Here is an 18266-nt window from a genome sequence, read left to right as displayed (position 1 = left end):
TGCTCTTTTTTTTAGCGTTACCATACAGAGGTGAGACGCATCAAACTGTGGAGCTGAGTTCCTAAATCTGTCGGCACAGAGGTGGAAATGTGCATAAATTATCGTTTTTTCCCCAGATTAATCCCAGGTATGGGGAAACTACACCTGTGTAGCAGAAACTCCTCTAACTAGTCATTTCCATGTTAACATGTGTCTGCATTAGTGACGGTGGAGGTCCAGTTTAACTACTCATAAACTCAGACACTTATTAGTTATATTGCTTATATTTATATTGCTATAAAATGTCTATTTATTTATTTTTTAACCTTTATTTTACCAAGTATAATCAATTTAGAGCAACTTCTCATTCCAATGATGACCCAGAAAGAGGAAGCAGCATACGAAACCAGCTCAAACAGGCCGTGCAGATACAACGTGGTGATGGGAGGAGCTACCTGCCTGTATAGGATTAATGGTGTGGATTCAGCGGCCTGAACCTACAGAAGCCTGGATGAGGAGAAACACATTCAAAGCCAAATATAGATGTCAACTGAACTCTTTCAGATAGTTTGGTGACTTTATTTGCATTTTGATGGGATCTTGACCAGATTAAGGGAATTCAGCCTGATACCTTCACATATTCACTGACCAGTCAGTCCCCCCCCCACAAAGATCCTTTCCATACTGGGATCAGATCAGACTCATGGGTAAAATCATTATTCATACAGAAACATGAGCGTATAACCTATAAATGAGAGGAATATCTTCATTTCCCGAAGGTTCTTCCAGCCAACATTTGTTCTATAAAAGCTGAAATCTTTGTGATGAATGCTGCAGAAAGACTTTCAGCATCCTCCTAACTTACCACTTGTTGTCACAGAACTTGTAGCGATGGTCATCAGCGGGGACGATGTCAATCAGAAGGATGTATTTGGTCTTTGGGTTCATGCCAGTCACTTTAACCTTGTAGCCAGGAAACATCCTCCTGTTGAAGGAAGTACATGTAAACAGTTACGTGTTGTTATTGGTCATGTAAACAGTGTTTTATCTTCTTAGAAGGACCGAGCACTCGGTCTTGTAGTCACCGCCACGTCCTTGTGTTTTACACTGATCCTGCATTGCAGTTCATTCAGGTTTATATCTAAAAATGAAAGTTTGTGAATTTCAGAAAGAGTTTATCTAAACCTGCATGTGGATCCCATAAAGGAAAACCTCTTTTGGCTTTTTTCTACTAAGTAGATGTTACCCGCTGACGGAAAGACACGATGTGCTCTGAACGGGTTTCTGGGAAAAGGATCTTCAGGGAAGTTTTTAAAAAAAAAGGAACAAAAACGTGTGTTTGTGTGTGACGTGTCTATTATCTTCACAGATAGTGCAGCTACAGATCCGATTAGTTAACAGAGTGCAGCTTGCTGATGTTCTTAAGGGATTGGAACAAGCAAGGTCCCTTAAAGATCAAGGGCTGAGAGACAAGTAGGGCGAGAAGCTGCCTTCTCTGAAACCTAAACTAAACATTACCTAACTATTAAACGGATGACATACATCTACACACACTGCCACATGTTTCTTTACCTTTCTGTCAGAATAATCTGGTATCGGTCATCTCTTTTTAGGAGCAGAGTGAGGTCCTCACACAGCTTGTGAAACACCATAAAAAGTGTGGAAACGTCTTTTCTTTTGAATGTTTCGGCTTCTAAAAGACAGAATATGCTAATATAGCATCCAGGCTATAAAACACACAGAGGGAGCTACCTTTCCTGACCTGTTCTGGGAAACAGAAAACTTTTTCATCCCATCCGCACCAAAGGGAATTTCACTGGGGGCTCCGCTGCCTCTTATAAAGCCCTAAGTGGTTTTTAATGGCACCCCGGATCGGACAGCTTAAACAGCTGGCTCCTCGTTGCTTAGAAGGGGAGAGTCAGAAAGGCCTGCAGTTTCTCCACGGGGAGCGCGCATGGCGGCGTGTTCAGTGATGACACTCTCCCACTACAGCCCTGCATGCTGATCTGGGTGGACGGGGAAATATGAAAACCCCGATCTTTGTGCCGGCTGCTCGGAACGGTGCGAATGTTGATCTTCAAAGGCTCAAATCGCCGATCATGTTACTGTAAATATTTCCTCGTGTCAGACGGAGGAGGGAAGGGGGATTGAGGGCAGGTAATTCAAATCTCTCTCTCAGGCTTCAAATCCAATCAATGGGACAGATCAGTCCTGCTATCATCCTCACTGAAAGACAGGTTAATCTTAGGGGAACATTCAAAACAGACCTCTGCTCATCTCCGGCTCCACTTACACCACAAACAGAGCAGATGGAAGCCTGGAAGACATGTGGCCCGTGGATTTGTGTAATATGGTCACAACTACGCAGGGTGGGGTGGGGTGGGGGTCTTTTGTTGCTGAGTTTAAGAGCAGCTCAGCCTCGTGAAGCCTGAAGTTATTTTAACACTGTTTCATTATATTTTCCATAGAAACGTGTGATCAAATCCCAGAAAGCCTTTTATCTCATGAAAAAGCAAATGGACAGTGTATTTATGCAGCCATTTACTCTTTTTCACCATTTAAAGCCCTTTTACACATTCATCCGATCACGTGCACGCTCATACAGCACGTCCTAAGAGCTATCTATGACACACACATTCACACACTGATCAGAGTCAGCCTGCTGTTCAGTATCCAGACCGAGGATGCACATCTTTTCCAAAAGGAAAAGATGTGCATCCAGTTACAACCAGAAATGTACCTCAACACATTATTTCAGTTTGTCACATGGAAGAAATGTGTTGAAAAAAACCAAGAAACAACAATAAAAAACACAGGAATGATTTTTTTCCCACCAATGGTTAAAAAATTGTGCTTTGTACAAAACAGTAACATCTCTGAAAAGTGGTAAATCTTAAAGGTCATGTTGTCAGGTCAGAGACATGTCCCTCTGGGTGAAGCGGTTCCTCGTCCTGATAGTAGTCTATACATTCTGTAATCATGAACAATAAGAAATATAGTTAGACCCCTCAGTTTACTGTAAATCTGTAAAAACTCTGACCAATCCAAACGTTCGGATGCAGTTGTTTAATTCTTATAAAAAGGCTTGGATCAGGCAAGCAGCAAAACCAGAGGGGGAGGAGCCAGGACAGGGCGCCACTTTCCCATCCTGCTAGCTAACATTACCGAACCCAGCTTTAAGCATTGGATTTGGAGCTTATAAACATTTCTTTGGTTTAATCTTTCTATTTATACAAAGTCAAATCTCCACATTAATCATGTTAAGATACTAAAAAAAACTACAATCATTGTCTTTTCAATGAAACAAAAAAGTTGATTGACATTATTTATAGAAATATTTTAACTCATCCATCGAGTAGAAAAGATTTGCAGCTGTTTGGACAATTTAAATGGCTGTGGAGCAAATATAACAAGTATCTGCTGGTAAATACTAGCAATAAATACTGGTAATAAACTTTGTAGTAAATACTATTTAAGATGATTATTCATAAAAGTAGTTCCTTTTTCAAAAAAGTTTTTAAGTTGATCGAATTTAAAACAAATTCAGCTTAAATCCATGACAAAATCATCTCAAGACGCCGTGACCAGTACAGTTCAGTTCACTCCTGTTTGCTGTAGTCCAGTTGTGGCCCGGTTAAAACCGTTTCATTGTATGATACACATTAATCCAGTTTACAAGAACTGTGTTCACATAAACCAGTTCATCCAAATGATTAAATAACAACTGAATCTTCCTCCATCAGAACCAGAACCAGGAGCAGGAGGGACCACACCAACCCCTGCACAGGATTCAGCATGAAGTCCAGAAGATGTTAGCAGACATCAGGAAGTAGCTATGCTAACATGTAGCATAGCAGAAATGCTAACATGTAGCATGGCAGAAATGCTAACATGTAGCATAGCAGAAATGCTAACATGTAGCATAATGCTAACATGTAGCATAGCAGAAATGCTAACATGTAGCATAGCAGCAATGCTAACATGTAGCGTAGCAACATAAAAGCTAAAAGACTCCACCAGCATCAGCATCCAAACCAAACACAGTTCAAACCCCAAACAGAAAACATGAGAACATCACTGTCTGATCATTTCTCCACACAAACAAGGCGTCACATGAAAGCAGAGACTCTGCTGGTTACACAGACGTCTGTCTCATCTCTGTGGGACAGAAACTCTGGAAGACGTCTGTCTCGTCTCTGTGAGACAGAAACTCTGGAAGACGTCCGTCTCGTCTCTGTGGGACAGAAACTCTGGAAGACGTCTGTCTCTGTGGGACAGAAACTCTGGGAGACGTCTGTCTCGTCTCTGTGGGACAGAAACTCTGGAAGACGTCTGTCTCGTCTCTGTGGGACAGAAACTCTGGAAGACGTCTGTCTCATCTCTGTGGGACAGAAACTCTGGAAGACGTCTGTCTCGTCTCTGTGGGACAGAAACTCTGGAAGACGTCTGTCTCATCTCTGTGGGACAGAAACTCTGGAAGACGTCCGTCTCTGTGGGACAGAACCTCTGGAAGACGTCCGTCTCGTCTCTGTGGGACAGAAACTCTGGAAGACGTCTGTCTCGTCTCTGTGGGACAGAAACTCTGGAAGACGTCCGTCTCGTCTCTGTGGGACAGAAACTCTGGAAGACGTCTGTCTCTGTGGGACAGAAACTCTGGAAGACGTCTGTCTCTGTGGGACAGAAACTCTGGAAGACGTCTGTCTCGTCTCTGTGGGACAGAAACTCTGGAAGACGTCTGTCTCGTCTCTGTGGGACAGAAACTCTGGAAGACGTCTGTCTCGTCTCTGTGGGACAGAAACTCTGGAAGACGTCTGTCTCGTCTCTGTGGGACAGAAACTCTGGAAGACGTCTGTCTCGTCTCTGTGGGACAGAAACTCTGGAAGACGTCTGTCTCGTCTCTGTGAGACAGAAACTCTGGAAGACGTCTGTCTCTGTGAGACAGAAACTATGGAAGACGTCTGTCTCATCTCTGTGGGACAGAAACTCTGGAAGACGTCTGTCTCTGTGGGACAGAAACTCTGGAAGACGTCTGTCTCGTCTCTGTGGAACAGAAACTCTGGAAGACGTCTGTCTCTGTGGGACAGAAACTCTGGAAGACGTCCGTCTCGTCTCTGTGGGACAGAAACTCTGGAAGACGTCTGTCTCTGTGAGACAGAAACTCTGGAAGACGTCCGTCTCGTCTCTGTGGGACAGAAACTCTGGAAGACGTCTGTCTCTGTGGGACAGAAACTATGGAAGACGTCTGTCTCATCTCTGTGGGACAGAAACTCTGGAAGACGTCTGTCTCTGTGGGACAGAAACTCTGGAAGACGTCTGTCTCGTCTCTGTGGAACAGAAACTCTGGAAGACGTCTGTCTCTGTGGGACAGAAACTCTGGAAGACGTCCGTCTCGTCTCTGTGGGACAGAAACTCTGGAAGACGTCTGTCTCTGTGAGACAGAAACTCTGGAAGACGTCCGTCTCGTCTCTGTGGGACAGAAACTCTGGAAGACGTCTGTCTCTGTGGGACAGAAACTCTGGAAGACGTCTGTCTCGTCTCTGTGGGACAGAAACTCTGGAAGACGTCCGTCTCGTCTCTGTGGGACAGAAACTCTGGAAGACGTCTGTCTCTGTGGGACAGAAACTCTGGAAGACGTCTGTCTCGTCTCTTTGGGACAGAAACTCTGGAAGACGTCTGTCTCGTCTCTGTGGGACAGAAACTCTGGAAGACGTCTGTCTCATCTCTGTGGGACAGAAACTCTGGAAGACGTCCGTCTCGTCTCTGTGGGACAGAAACTCTGGAAGACGTCTGTCTCTGTGGGACAGAAACTCTGGAAGACGTCTGTCTCTGTGGGACAGAAACTCTGGAAGACGTCCGTCTCGTCTCTGTGGGACAGAAACTCTGGAAGACGTCTGTCTCGTCTCTGTGGGACAGAAACTCTGGAAGACGTCTGTCTCGTCTCTGTGGGACAGAAACTCTGGAAGACGTCCGTCTCGTCTCGGTGGGACAGAAACTCTGGAAGACGTCCGTCTCGTCTCGGTGGGACAGAAACTCTGGAAGACGTCTGTCTCAGTGGGACAGAAACTCTGGAAGACGTCTGTCTCGTCTCTGTGGGACAGAAACTCTGGAAGACGTCTGTCTCTGTGGGACAGAAACTCTGGAAGACGTCCGTCTCGTCTCTGTGGGACAGAAACTCTGGAAGACGTCCGTCTCATCTCTGTGGGACAGAAACTCTGGAAGACGTCTGTCTCATCTCTGTGGGACAGAAACTCTGGAAGACGTCTGTCTCATCTCTGTGGGACAGAAACTCTGGAAGACGTCCGTCTCAGTGGGACAGAAACTCTGGAAGACGTCCGTCTCGTCTCTGTGGGACAGAAACTCTGGAGGACGTCCGTCTCGTCTCTGTGGGACAGAAACTCTGGAAGACGTCTGTCTCGTCTCTGTGGGACAGAAACTCTGGAAGACGTCTGTCTCATCTCTGTGGGACAGAAACTCTGGAAGACGTCTGTCTCATCTCTGTGGGACAGAAACTCTGGAAGACGTCTGTCTCATCTCTGTGGGACAGAAACTCTGGAAGACGTCCGTCTCTGTGGGACAGAAACTCTGGAAGACGTCTGTCTCTGTGGGACAGAAACTCTGGAAGACGTCCGTCTCGTCTCTGTGGGACAGAAACTCTGGAAGACGTCTGTCTCATCTCTGTGGGACAGAAACTCTGGAAGACGTCTGTCTCATCTCGGTGGGACAGAAACTCTGGAAGACGTCTGTCTCGTCTCTGTGGGACAGAAACTCTGGAAGACGTCTGTCTCTGTGGGACAGAAACTCTGGAAGACGTCTGTCTCGTCATCATGGGACAGAAACTCTGGAAGACGTCTGTCTCGTCTCGGTGGGACAGAAACTCTGGAAGACGTCTGTCTCGTCATCATGGGACAGAAACTCTGGAAGACGTCTGTCTCGTCTCGGTGGGACAGAAACTCTGGAAGACGTCTGTCTCGTCTCTGTGGGACAGACACTCTGGAAGACGTCTGTCTCGTCTCGGTGGGACAGAAACTCTGGAAGACGTCTGTCTCGTCTCGGTGGGACAGAAACTCTGGAAGACGTCTGTCTCGTCTCGGTGGGACAGAAACTCTGGAAGACGTCTGTCTCTGTGGGACAGAAACTCTGGAAGACGTCTGTCTCCTCGCTGTGGGACAGAAACTCTGGAAGACGTCTGTCTCCTCGCTGTGGGACAGAAACTCTGGAAGACGTCTGTCTCGTCTCGGTGGGACAGAAACTCTGGAAGACGTCTGTCTCGTCTCGGTGGGACAGAAACTCTGGAAGACGTCTGTCTCGTCTCGGTGGGACAGAAACTCTGGAAGACGTCTGTCTTCCATTTACATGCATCAGTTTTCAGAAAAATCCCAGATGGCTTTACCTGACATCGCATGCCGACAGTTTTCATCCACCATGACTCATCAGTAACATCTTTTATGGACAAATTCAGAGACTGAGGCGCATATGTGACTCTGACCAGGATTTCCATACTCAGTCTATGGACCTGCAGCAACGCTTCAGACAAAGAGGATACCAACCAACAAAACATCCTTACTCATGATCAAGTTCGGTCACTTGAAAGGAAGAAATTGCCCAGCCCGAAACCAAAACAGGAGCATTTTGTTACACATTACCCCAAATAAGCTCTGCAGATTAAAAATTAATCAAGAAAAACTGGGACATTAATCGGTGCGTTTACATGTGAGTTTTAATTCCGAATAAAAGTTAATTTCACTTTAAACTGATGAAAAACGACCATGTAAACACTTAACTCCTAATGCTAATTTCTGTTTGAAATTAAACATAATTCCGATGTAAGTGTCTGGTTTATTCCCATTTTATTCCCAAACTATTTAATTCCTCTGTCATGTAAACCTTCGTTCCGCTCTAAGTTAACTCCGGTCGTTCTGAGCATGCTCGTTACCTTGTCCTGTCCCGATGACGCGCGTTGTTTTACCTCCCGTGTTTGGTGGTCTGTCTTTCTTCTCCTTCTCAGCTGCTGCAGAAAGTGAAGTAATATGCTGGTGTTGAGCTGCTACTTCACATTTATAATAAAAATAACGGTGAAACTGGTTCTTATTATGTAGTTTTTATAAGTTAGGACTGAAAAGACGAGAAGCAGGGAGACAACTTTGTTTATTTCCGGTACACGTCATACGTCATGTGCACCCTCTGTCCAATCAGAACCCCTCCCAACCCGCCGCTCTAAAGAGGAATTAAGTAAGACGTGTTTCATGTAAACATTCATTCGGAATTATTATCTTCATGTAAACTTGTAGGAGAATATGTTAATTCCGAATTATTAATTCTGAAATAAGAAACATCATGTAACCGTAGGCGATGAGAGTGATCAGTCCTTACGGGAGGTGTTCCATAAATAAACTATTGGAGACAAACTAGTCAGAAGTTATTTTCCTGCTTCTGAACTTGGCTCCGCCAACCCAACAGGCTTTTTCTGCTTTAACTGTAATCATGGTGAAAACAGAGACTTTCAGACACGTTCAGCAACAAAAACCTCATCACCAGTTTCATAAATTCCCATACCACTCATGTTGTGTAGACTGGAAGGCTCTTGTGGTTGTTTCTATGTGGGTCTGACCAAAAGAGGACTGTGTGATAGAGTAGCTGAACATAGATATGCAATCCGATCTAGAAATTTGAACAACCCCATGGCCAGACACGATATGGAAGCCCAACATGCTAGTGATGAAACAATGAGACTAAAATGCATTGAAGCCATTAGCTCTGATGCCAGGGGTGGGAACAGAGTCAAACGCCTCAAACAAAGAGAGCCATACTGGATTTAATGGCACCAGATACCCAGGTCTAAATGTGGACTTAGATTTGACTTCATTTTTGTTGTTTTTATTCTCTTATATTATTCCTTTAAATTTCCCCATTTAGTTGCATGTTTGTCTGTAGAGTCCTGTCTCCTTTTGTGCATTTATGGCTGGGACTTCCCAGAGAGTTATGCCTTGTCCACATGTCGCAGGTATCTCACAAAACAAAGATGTTTTCCTCCTATTCGGCGTGTCATCCACACCAAGACACAGATTTCTGCATAAAAAAAGATGGTTTAAAAAACCTCCCACTAAAGTGAAGATGTGTGAATACTCCGTTTGCACGTCTGCATGTGGACATATGTAAGTGGAGGCTTTGGGTTTTTAAACGTCACCATGGCGTCACGTATGCAGCCTTTGTTTACGTAACCGAGGGTCTTGGTTATGTACCTTTACTTTTATAATATCATTCATTCATTCATTTTCTGAACCGCTTATTCCAATTCAGGGTCGCGGGGAAGCTGGAGCCTATCCCAGCTGGCTTTGGGCGACAGGCAGGGTACACCCTGGACAGCTGGCCGGTCCATCGCAGTACTTTTATAATATATAAAACAGAAACACGAAGAAGTTCTGCAGAACTGGCACAGCTGCCGTCTTTTATTATTAATTAGCACCGTCAAACTTTCACCAACAACACGGCGCAGACTTCCGGTCTGACCTTTTCAAAATAAAAGCGTCGGCACACAGCTTACTGGACACATTTACACCAGCGTGGTCAAAACTCTGATGCCGTTATCTGTTGTCCAGGCGCTGGTGTTTGTTGTTAATACAAGCTCAGATACCGCTGTACATAAACCAACAGCTAAGGACGACATTAAGGACATTTATTTTCCACCACCTAACCAGATGACGTTAGAGGCATGCTTCCTGTTTTGAGGACGTAACATCGTAACATGGAAGGTTATTCTGATTGGATGGGATTTAAGGCGCTACTGCCACCAAAAGGTGTGATATGCTGATGAATGTGCTTCACAACGTGGTTATGCAGACAGGTGTGGATGGATTTGTTATTGAAAAACGACGTTGTGTGGACTTATTCTTTTTTACTGGCTGGAGGGGGGAAGATATTTGGTTTTTAAAAATGCCCGGACACATGTGGACATGGTCTCAGACAGCTCTGTTGTCTGTGTTTATTCCGATACATAGTTGTGTCTCCATTCAGGGTCTGCATACCTCCAAGTCCACAGACTGCAAAGACAACGAAGTCTTCTACGTCGTCTGCACACACCGAAGTGCGCTTACTGCCAGTAAAATGAGACGGTGTCTCTAGTGGACGAGAATTACCTCTCTGCGGTCCAGTCTCAGACACATGAGAGGAAAGATGTAAACAACCAGCGTTAAACACACGTCACACTCGTACTCCCACTCCGTATACATTTGGTGAGCATGAGAAATGGCGGCTGGCGAGTGTGTGTCTGATATCAGTGTCAGGCTGTGTGTGTTTCTGTGCCCAGCCAGCTGTTCCTCCAAACAATCCCACATGTGTAGGTCCTCTCCTGATCCACCCCACTCTGGGAATCTGCAGGGCCAGTGGCAGATCAAACGAAGTGCTGAGGGTGGGGGATGGATGATGAAGCGCTGCAGCTTGCAGACGGAGGCCGGCGGCGGGCGTCTGATTCCTCTTATCAACCTGCCGCTGCGGCTGTCTTGACGGGCTGTGTACAAAGAGGCCGAGTGAGGCGCTGGGTATGGGGAAGAGGGAGGATTACGCCGTAACAATCCTCCACTGGGCTGCCTGGGAGAGGACTGGGCTGGTTGTGGGGTCTCCTGTCACACACAGTCACTGCTTCTTTTACATTTTCTCTTCTTGTTTTTTTGCCTCTTCAGACGGAATAAAGAGGCAGGACTTCCCTGTCTGTGTGACACAGTCTGCTGCTGATATCCTTTTCCCTTTCAGAGCCGATACCCTGCAGGATGAATCCGGCTTTTCTCCCTTTCAGCGCCTGTCTGCAGACAGGTTTCCCAGCACAGCTCCACCACCACACCGCCCTTCAGAGGGCTTTAAGGATTCAGAAGCCACTTTATCAGCTGGACAAGGGAAAGCCCATCTCTTATGGTTATGAAGCATTAAGGAAAAAATGTGGTGACCTTTGCCGTTTTCATTTTTTCTTTCACTGGAAGAAGAAAAACAACATCTGATGAGGAATGAGAGGCAGAGGTCGATGTGAGCGTCCTCTGGTTAATGTCCAGAGACGTCACGGCATAATCCGCAGGACGCATTAACTCCAGCAGGCCAAGCAGCCAGTTGTGGTTTCAGATATGCAGCAGGGACTCTGCCACGTTAATATTCCCGGCTGAGGAGCGATAAAGTTCTCTGCGGACCTTTCCAAGTCCCGTTCTCTGCAGTTTTATATTCAGAAATTCTGATTTGTTTTTGGTTTTTTGTTCTTTTGCAGGATAAACTTTTAATATGTGACCGAAAACGACTGAAACATGCGACACTTCAGTGAGAATAACGTCACTCAGGGTAAAGCTGGAGTGTCTGAAGTCTGGTATTAATGATCAAATTTCTTATATCATCATTATTATTGTGGGAAATAATTGTATAATTTCTGTAAACATACAGAGGAATAAGTAGGAAGCCATTTCTCTTTTAGTCCACACGCCCCACAGTGATTAAATTAAATTAAATTAAATTAAATTAAATTAAATTAAATTAAATTAAATTAAATTAAATTAAATTAGTTGATCATATTAAATAAGTCTTATGAAGTTTGCGTAAGACTAATGTACTTTAGCTGAACACATGAAGATGAGCACATGAAAAATGAGGTTTTTCGTTGTATGAAACTTTTACTTTGGAAGCTCAGTGATGAAATCACAAAGTACTTTTTAAAGGAACTTTTTCCTCATTTTATTTATGTAGCTGATCATTAATTCAAATTAAACTAAAATGTTTTAAAAGATTTCAGCAAAAAATTAGAATCTAACTCTCATTTACTTTCCTTTTCCTTCTTCCTCTCATGATGAATAATAAAAAGTTTTTCTGCAGGGATAAAAAGTTAAAAAGCCGTGATGATCCGCTCCAGATCTCCTGCTGGGACCAAACCAGAAACATGTTCTGGTCTCCACATTAACCTCACATCAGCAACAATCCACCTTGCAGCAGGGTTTCAGTGTCTCAACGACATGTTCTACACCAGGGATCCCCAACCCTGGTCCTCGAGGACCGGCGTCCTGCAGGTTTTCCAAGTGTGCCTGCTGCAACGCACTTGGTTCAAATCAGTGTGTGTAGAGCTTGTCTGAGCAGGAATCAGGTGCGTTGCAGCAGGAACACTTGGAAAACCTGCAGGACTCCGGTCCTCGAGGACCAGGGTTGGGGATCCTTGTTCTAGACGTAAGATACAGTTTAGCTTTTGGAATAATGATGATGATGATGATGATGGCTGGGTGGCTGGGAAGTACAAAACAAATTAAAATTTCTAAATTTCTAAAAACAAATTTCAAATTTCAAAAACAAAATCACATTTTGAAAACCAAATCACAATTTAAAAAATTTAATTTGAAAATCAAGTTTAAATAAAAAAAAAACTAATTTTGATTAAAAAAAAAATTCCCTTTTTAGGAAACAAATATACAATTTAAAAAAACAAATTTATATTTTCAAAAACATTTTTACATTTTTAGGAAACAAATAAATGACTAAATGAATGTAGAATAGAGTAGAGTAGAATCTTTTCCCCTTTTTATGGAACCAACCAACGGCAATTTACACCTTTATGCCAAAAACGTTATAAAATGTCCCTAATTTGTTTTGTCAAAATGCAAATTAGGCTCATTTTCTGATGTTTTTGGCATGTGGAGCACATTGGACTAAGTCCTGAATAAAACACTTAACTTACTCTTCCAACCTGGACTCAAACATCACAAATATAATAAAAGTTTCACAAACCAGAAATGCAAATATGAAAAATGATTAAAGTCATTTAGCTGAAACTTTATTTGTGACAGGAAGAAGAAGAAGAAGCACAACAATCTGGCATGATTTGTCAAAATGGAAAAGCAGAAATTAAACCCCTGAACAGCTGTACAGTAGTCCTGTGATTAAACACTACACTACCAACTTCCCTCACATGAGCAGACGACACAATCTTGTTCTCTACAACGAAATGATGTCGCTACTGTACGACTTCCAGTGTTTAAGTCCCTTCCTTTCCACGTAAATCTGCCTTTTCTTCATTTCTTTCAGGATTTGTAAAAGTGTTCTGCCAGTTGCAGTAAATTGTCTCAACGCTTTAAAAAGTCTTTCCTGAAATATAAATCTGTTTCCTCAAATAGGAATTTGTTTTCTTAATTTTATTTTTTTTCTAAAATGTATATTTGTTTCCTAAAAATGTAAAAATGTTTTTTTATATGTAGATTTGTTTTTCAAAATGTATATTTGTTTCCTAAAACGTTTTTTCTTTTATTTAATTTTTTTCTCAATTTAAACTTGTTTTGTTTGTTTTTTTAATGAAATTTTTTTCTATTAATTTAAACTTTTACGTTTTTATGTTTTTGAAATTGAAATTTGTTTTTTTTTATATTGGCAATTGGTTTTTAAAATGTAATTTTTGTTTTGAATTTTGAAATGTTTTTTTAAAATTTTAATTTGTTTTGCACTTCCCAGCCACTGTATGATGATGATGATGATGATGAAGGATTTATGATGAATGTTGGGCGTCATGTGACTTCTCACCAGTTCCTGCTCCTCCCTGTGATCTAAAACCAGTTATCCACAGAGACGTCTGCGCTCACATTATTTCAGCTAAAAGCACGTCCAGACCAACTTCCTGCTGCGTTCAGGAACATCAGTTCATTCCATGTTCACACTGACCTCCTGCTGCGTTCAGGGACTCCACGTCATCACGTGCTTTAAGCAAACTGGACTAGAAATCCTCCTGCAGGCTGGAAATGAACATTTTTGTCCAGAATTTACAGCAAACTAATGTTTATCCGGTTAATTTAACTTCTACAAAAGTTCAATTCATCTTCAGTAAACTCACTTTATTGTTAAAGGCAGTTTTCCTCTGAGTTTATTTAAACAAATAAATAAGCTGAAAACACACTGACTTCCTGCTGCGTTCAGGGACATCAGTTCATCCCACGTTCCACACTGACCTCCTGCTGCGTTCAGGGACATCAGTTCATCCCACGTTCCACACTGACCTCCTGCTGCGTTCAGGGACATCAGTTCATCCCACGTTCCACACTGACTTCCTGCTGCGTTCAGGGACATCAGTTCATCCCACGTTCCACACTGACTTCCTGCTGCGTTCAGGGACATCAGTTCATCCCACGTTCCACACTGACTTCCTGCTGCGTTCAGGGACATCAGTTCATCGCACGTTCCACACTGACTTCCTGCTGCGTTCAGGGACATCAGTTCATCCCACGTTCCACACTGACCTCCTGCTGCGTTCAGGGACATCAGTTCATCCCACGTTCCACACTGACCTCCTGCTGCGTTCAGGGACATCAGTTCATCCCACGTTCCACACTGACTTCCTGCTGCGTTCAGGGACATCAGTTCATCCCACGTTCCACACTGACTTCCTGCTGCGTTCAGGGACATCAGTTCATCCCACGTTCCACACTGACTTCCTGCTGCGTTCAGGGACATCAGTTCATCCCACGTTCCACACTGACTTCCTGCTGCGTTCAGGGACATCAGTTCATCCCACGTTCCACACTGACCTCCTGCTGCGTTCAGGGACATCAGTTCATCCCACGTTCCACACTGACTTCCTGCTGCGTTCAGGGACATCAGTTCATCCCACGTTCCACACTGACTTCCTGCTGCGTTCAGGGACATCAGTTCATCCCACGTTCCACACTGACTTCCTGCTGCGTTCAGGGACATCAGTTCATCCCACGTTCCACACTGACTTCCTGCTGCGTTCAGGGACATCAGTTCATCCCACGTTCCACACTGACCTCCTGCTGCGTTCAGGGACATCAGTTCATCCCACGTTCCACACTGACCTCCTGCTGCGTTCAGGGACATCAGTTCATCCCACGTTCCACACTGACCTCCTGCTGCGTTCAGGGACATCAGTTCATCCCACGTTCCACACTGACCTCCTGCTGCGTTCAGGGACATCAGTTCATCCCACGTTCCACACTGACTTCCTGCTGCGTTCAGGGACATCAGTTCATCCCACGTTCCACACTGACCTCCTGCTGCGTTCAGGGACATCAGTTCATCCCACGTTCCACACTGACCTCCTGCTGCGTTCAGGGACATCAGTTCATCCCACGTTCCACACTGACTTCCTGCTGCGTTCAGGGACATCAGTTCATCCCACGTTCCACACTGACTTCCTGCTGCGTTCAGGGACATCAGTTCATCCCACGTTCCACACTGACCTCCTGCTGCGTTCAGGGACATCAGTTCATCCCACGTTCCACACTGACCTCCTGCTGCGTTCAGGGACATCAGTTCATCCCACGTTCCACACTGACCTCCTGCTGCGTTCAGGGACATCAGTTCATCCCACGTTCCACACTGACCTCCTGCTGCGTTCAGGGACATCAGTTCATCCCACGTTCCACACTGACTTCCTGCTGCGTTCAGTTAAAAGTTTACAGGTCCCTGGGCCCAGAGTGCTCCAGGGGCCCCTTCCCCACAGCAACATTGTGGAAAGCGTGAATAATACGCTGCGAAACGACATTTCTAACATCTCTCAGCCAGTGGTCCCAGTAGCAACACACTGGACACTGTGGTGGAACTATCTGGCTTTTATGTACATTTTGTTTTATGTCCAAACTGCTGATGTCTTCCCCACATGGGCCCCAGGTGGGCGTGGACCCCATAATGCCCGTTAGATAATCGCGCCTTGTCTCCACAGCTGAACAGAACAGAAACCAAACGTCGACCTTGAAGTGGTCGTTTAGGTCTGATCGGTGGCGTTCTGCCTGCTGAAACACATCTTCCTACTATGAAAGCATTCGTTGAAGCAAGTGAAGCGGTGTAGCGGATATAAGCGCTGAGGCTGACTGAGAAGTTCTGGTCCGGTTTTCCTACCTTCCAGCTTTGGTAATGATCATCTCGGTGCCGGCCTCGTGGAACCGCCTCCACAGATCCCTCTCATGCAGGACAACCTTGATGTTCTCGATGTTCTGGAGAGAAATGTGTAAAAACCACAATCATCACTAAACAATAAAAACGCTCCAGTTTTACCATTTAAACAGTTTTAAACAGTTTCTACGGTTTATTAAAAGCTGGATTTTAGTTCTGTTGGTTCTGGTGCTGCTTGCACTCTAAACAACCAGTACCTGGTCAGGCCCAGTAGAACTGGGAGCTGTGGGAGCTGTGGGCAGACCAAGCTGTGACTGGTCTGGAAGGAGATCCGTCTCCCCGTCAGCATGGACCCGGCTCACATGTCCCCCGGTCACCGCTGTAGCCTTCTCCTGCAGCATCTCTGCAGGATTAGAGAAATACTCAGCTGTCAGTCTCGTCACGGAGCTGAGAGAGGGCGAAATCATGTGACCATTTTCAGACCAGTCTGGCCCCAGTCTGGTCACCAGTCTGGTTACCAGTCTGGTTACCAGTCTGGTCGCCAGTCTGGTTCCCAGTCTGGTCGCCAGTCTGGTTAACTGTCTGGTCGCCAGTCTGGTTAACTGTCTGGTCGCCAGTCTGGTTAACAGTCTGGTTACCAGTCTGGTTACCAGTCTGGTCGCCAGTCTGGTTAACAGTCTGGTTACCAGTCTGGTTACCAGTCTGGTCCCCAGTCTGGTTAACAGTCTGGTTAACAGTCTGGTTACCAGTCTGGTCGCCAGTCTGGTCCCCAGTCTGGTTACCAGTCTGGTCGCCAGTCTGGTTAACAGTCTGGTTACCAGTCTGGTCGCCAGTCTGGTTAACAGTCTGGTTACCAGTCTGGTCGCCAGTCTGGTTAACAGTCTGGTTAACAGTCTGGTTACCAGTCTGCTCCCCAGTCTGGTCCCCAGTCTGGTTACCAGTCTGGTCCCCAGTCTGGTTAACTTTCTGGTCCCCAGTCTGGTTACCAGTCTGGTCGCCAGTCTGGTTCCCAGTCTGGTTACCAGTCTGGTTAACAGTCTGGTTACCAGTCTGGTCGCCAGTCTGGTCCTCAGTCTGGTTACCAGTCTGGTTAACAGTCTGGTTAACAGTCTGGTTCCCAGTCTGGTCCCCAGACTGGTTACCAGTCTGGTTACCAGTCTGGTCCCCAGTCTGGTTAACAGTCTGGTTACCAGTCTGGTCGCCAGTCTGGTCCCCAGTCTGGTTAACAGTCTGGTTAACAGTCTGGTCGCCAGTCTGGTCCCCAGTCTGGTTAACAGTCTGGCCCCCAGTCTGGTTACCAGTCTGGTTAACAGTCTGGTCCCCAGACTGGTCCCCAGTCTGGTTAACAGTCTGGTCCCCAGACTGGTTACCAGTCTGGTTAACAGTCTGGTCCCCAGTCTGGTTACCAGTCTGGTCGCCAGTCTGGTCCCCAGTCTGGTTAACAGTCTGGTTCCCAGTCTGGTTAACAGTCTGATCCCCAGTCTGGTTAACAGTCTGGTTAACAGTCTGGTTAACAGTCTGGTCCCCAGTCTGGTTACCAGTCTGGTTAACAGTCTGGTTCCCAGTCTGGTTACCAGTCTGGTCCCCAGTCTGGTTACCAGTCTGGTTACCAGTCTGGTTACCAGTCTGGTCCCCAGTCTGGTCGCCAGTCTGGTTACCAGTCTGGTCGCCAGTCTGGTCCCCAGTCTGGTTAACAGTCTGGTCCCCAGTCTGGTTACCAGTCTGGTCGCCAGTCTGGTCCCCAGTCTGGTTAACAGTCTGGTTCCCAGTCTGGTTAACAGTCTGATCCCCAGTCTGGTTAACAGTCTGGTTAACAGTCTGGTTAACAGTCTGGTCCCCAGTCTGGTTACCAGTCTGGTTAACAGTCTGGTTCCCAGTCTGGTTACCAGTCTGGTCCCCAGTCTGGTTACCAGTCTGGTTAACAGTCTGGTTCCCAGTCTGGTTACCAGTCTGGTCCCCAGTCTGGTTAACAGTCTGGTTACCAGTCTGGTTAACAGTCTGGTTCCCAGTCTGGTTACCAGTCTGGTCCCCAGTCTGGTTAACAGTCTGGTTACCAGTCTGGTTAACAGTCTGGTTCCCAGTCTGGTCGCCAGTCTGGTCCCCAGTCTGGTTAACAGTCTGGTTAACAGTCTGGTTAACAGTCTGGTCCCCAGTCTGCGTCTGCTCGACCCATTAGGAACTTTTATTCCTGAGCTGACGTCCCACCACTGAACCAGTCATCACTGTAAAATATTACTCATTTTACTTTTTATCAATAAAATTTCAGAAGATTTCGTTCCTTTTTTTTCATTTTTCATTCATGATGAACGACGTTTCCTGATGTGACACAGTGTTGATCTCACATGTACTGTTCCAGATTTATAATGTCTTAATAAATATTATATATAAAGCCTTCACTCTCACTGGAAATATCTGCTGCTGCAAAAATCTATTTTCTA

At 45.3% G+C, this 18266-nt stretch overlaps 1 protein-coding gene across 1 annotated transcript in view; it reads right to left on the bottom strand.

The window, feature by feature from the left end:
• The window catches only part of tbx4 (T-box transcription factor 4), a gene marked incomplete at both ends in the record, with an annotated part of 36288 nt that extends 20059 nt beyond the window's left edge, over positions 1 to 16229 (bottom strand). The window contains 3 exons of the mRNA XM_079246560.1: positions 845 to 964; positions 15835 to 15929; positions 16086 to 16229. Coding sequence (XP_079102686.1) covers positions 845 to 964; positions 15835 to 15929; positions 16086 to 16229 — 359 coding nt within the window. The remainder of the gene's footprint in view (positions 1 to 844; positions 965 to 15834; positions 15930 to 16085) is intronic.
• Positions 16230 to 18266: the final 2037 nt, after the last annotated feature.

Source organism: Telmatherina bonti, assembly GCF_933228915.1.
Source record: "Telmatherina bonti genome assembly, chromosome: 9".
NCBI classification, from domain to species: Eukaryota; Metazoa; Chordata; class Actinopteri; order Atheriniformes; family Telmatherinidae; genus Telmatherina; species Telmatherina bonti.
This window is presented reverse-complemented; position numbering and strand designations above follow the sequence as displayed.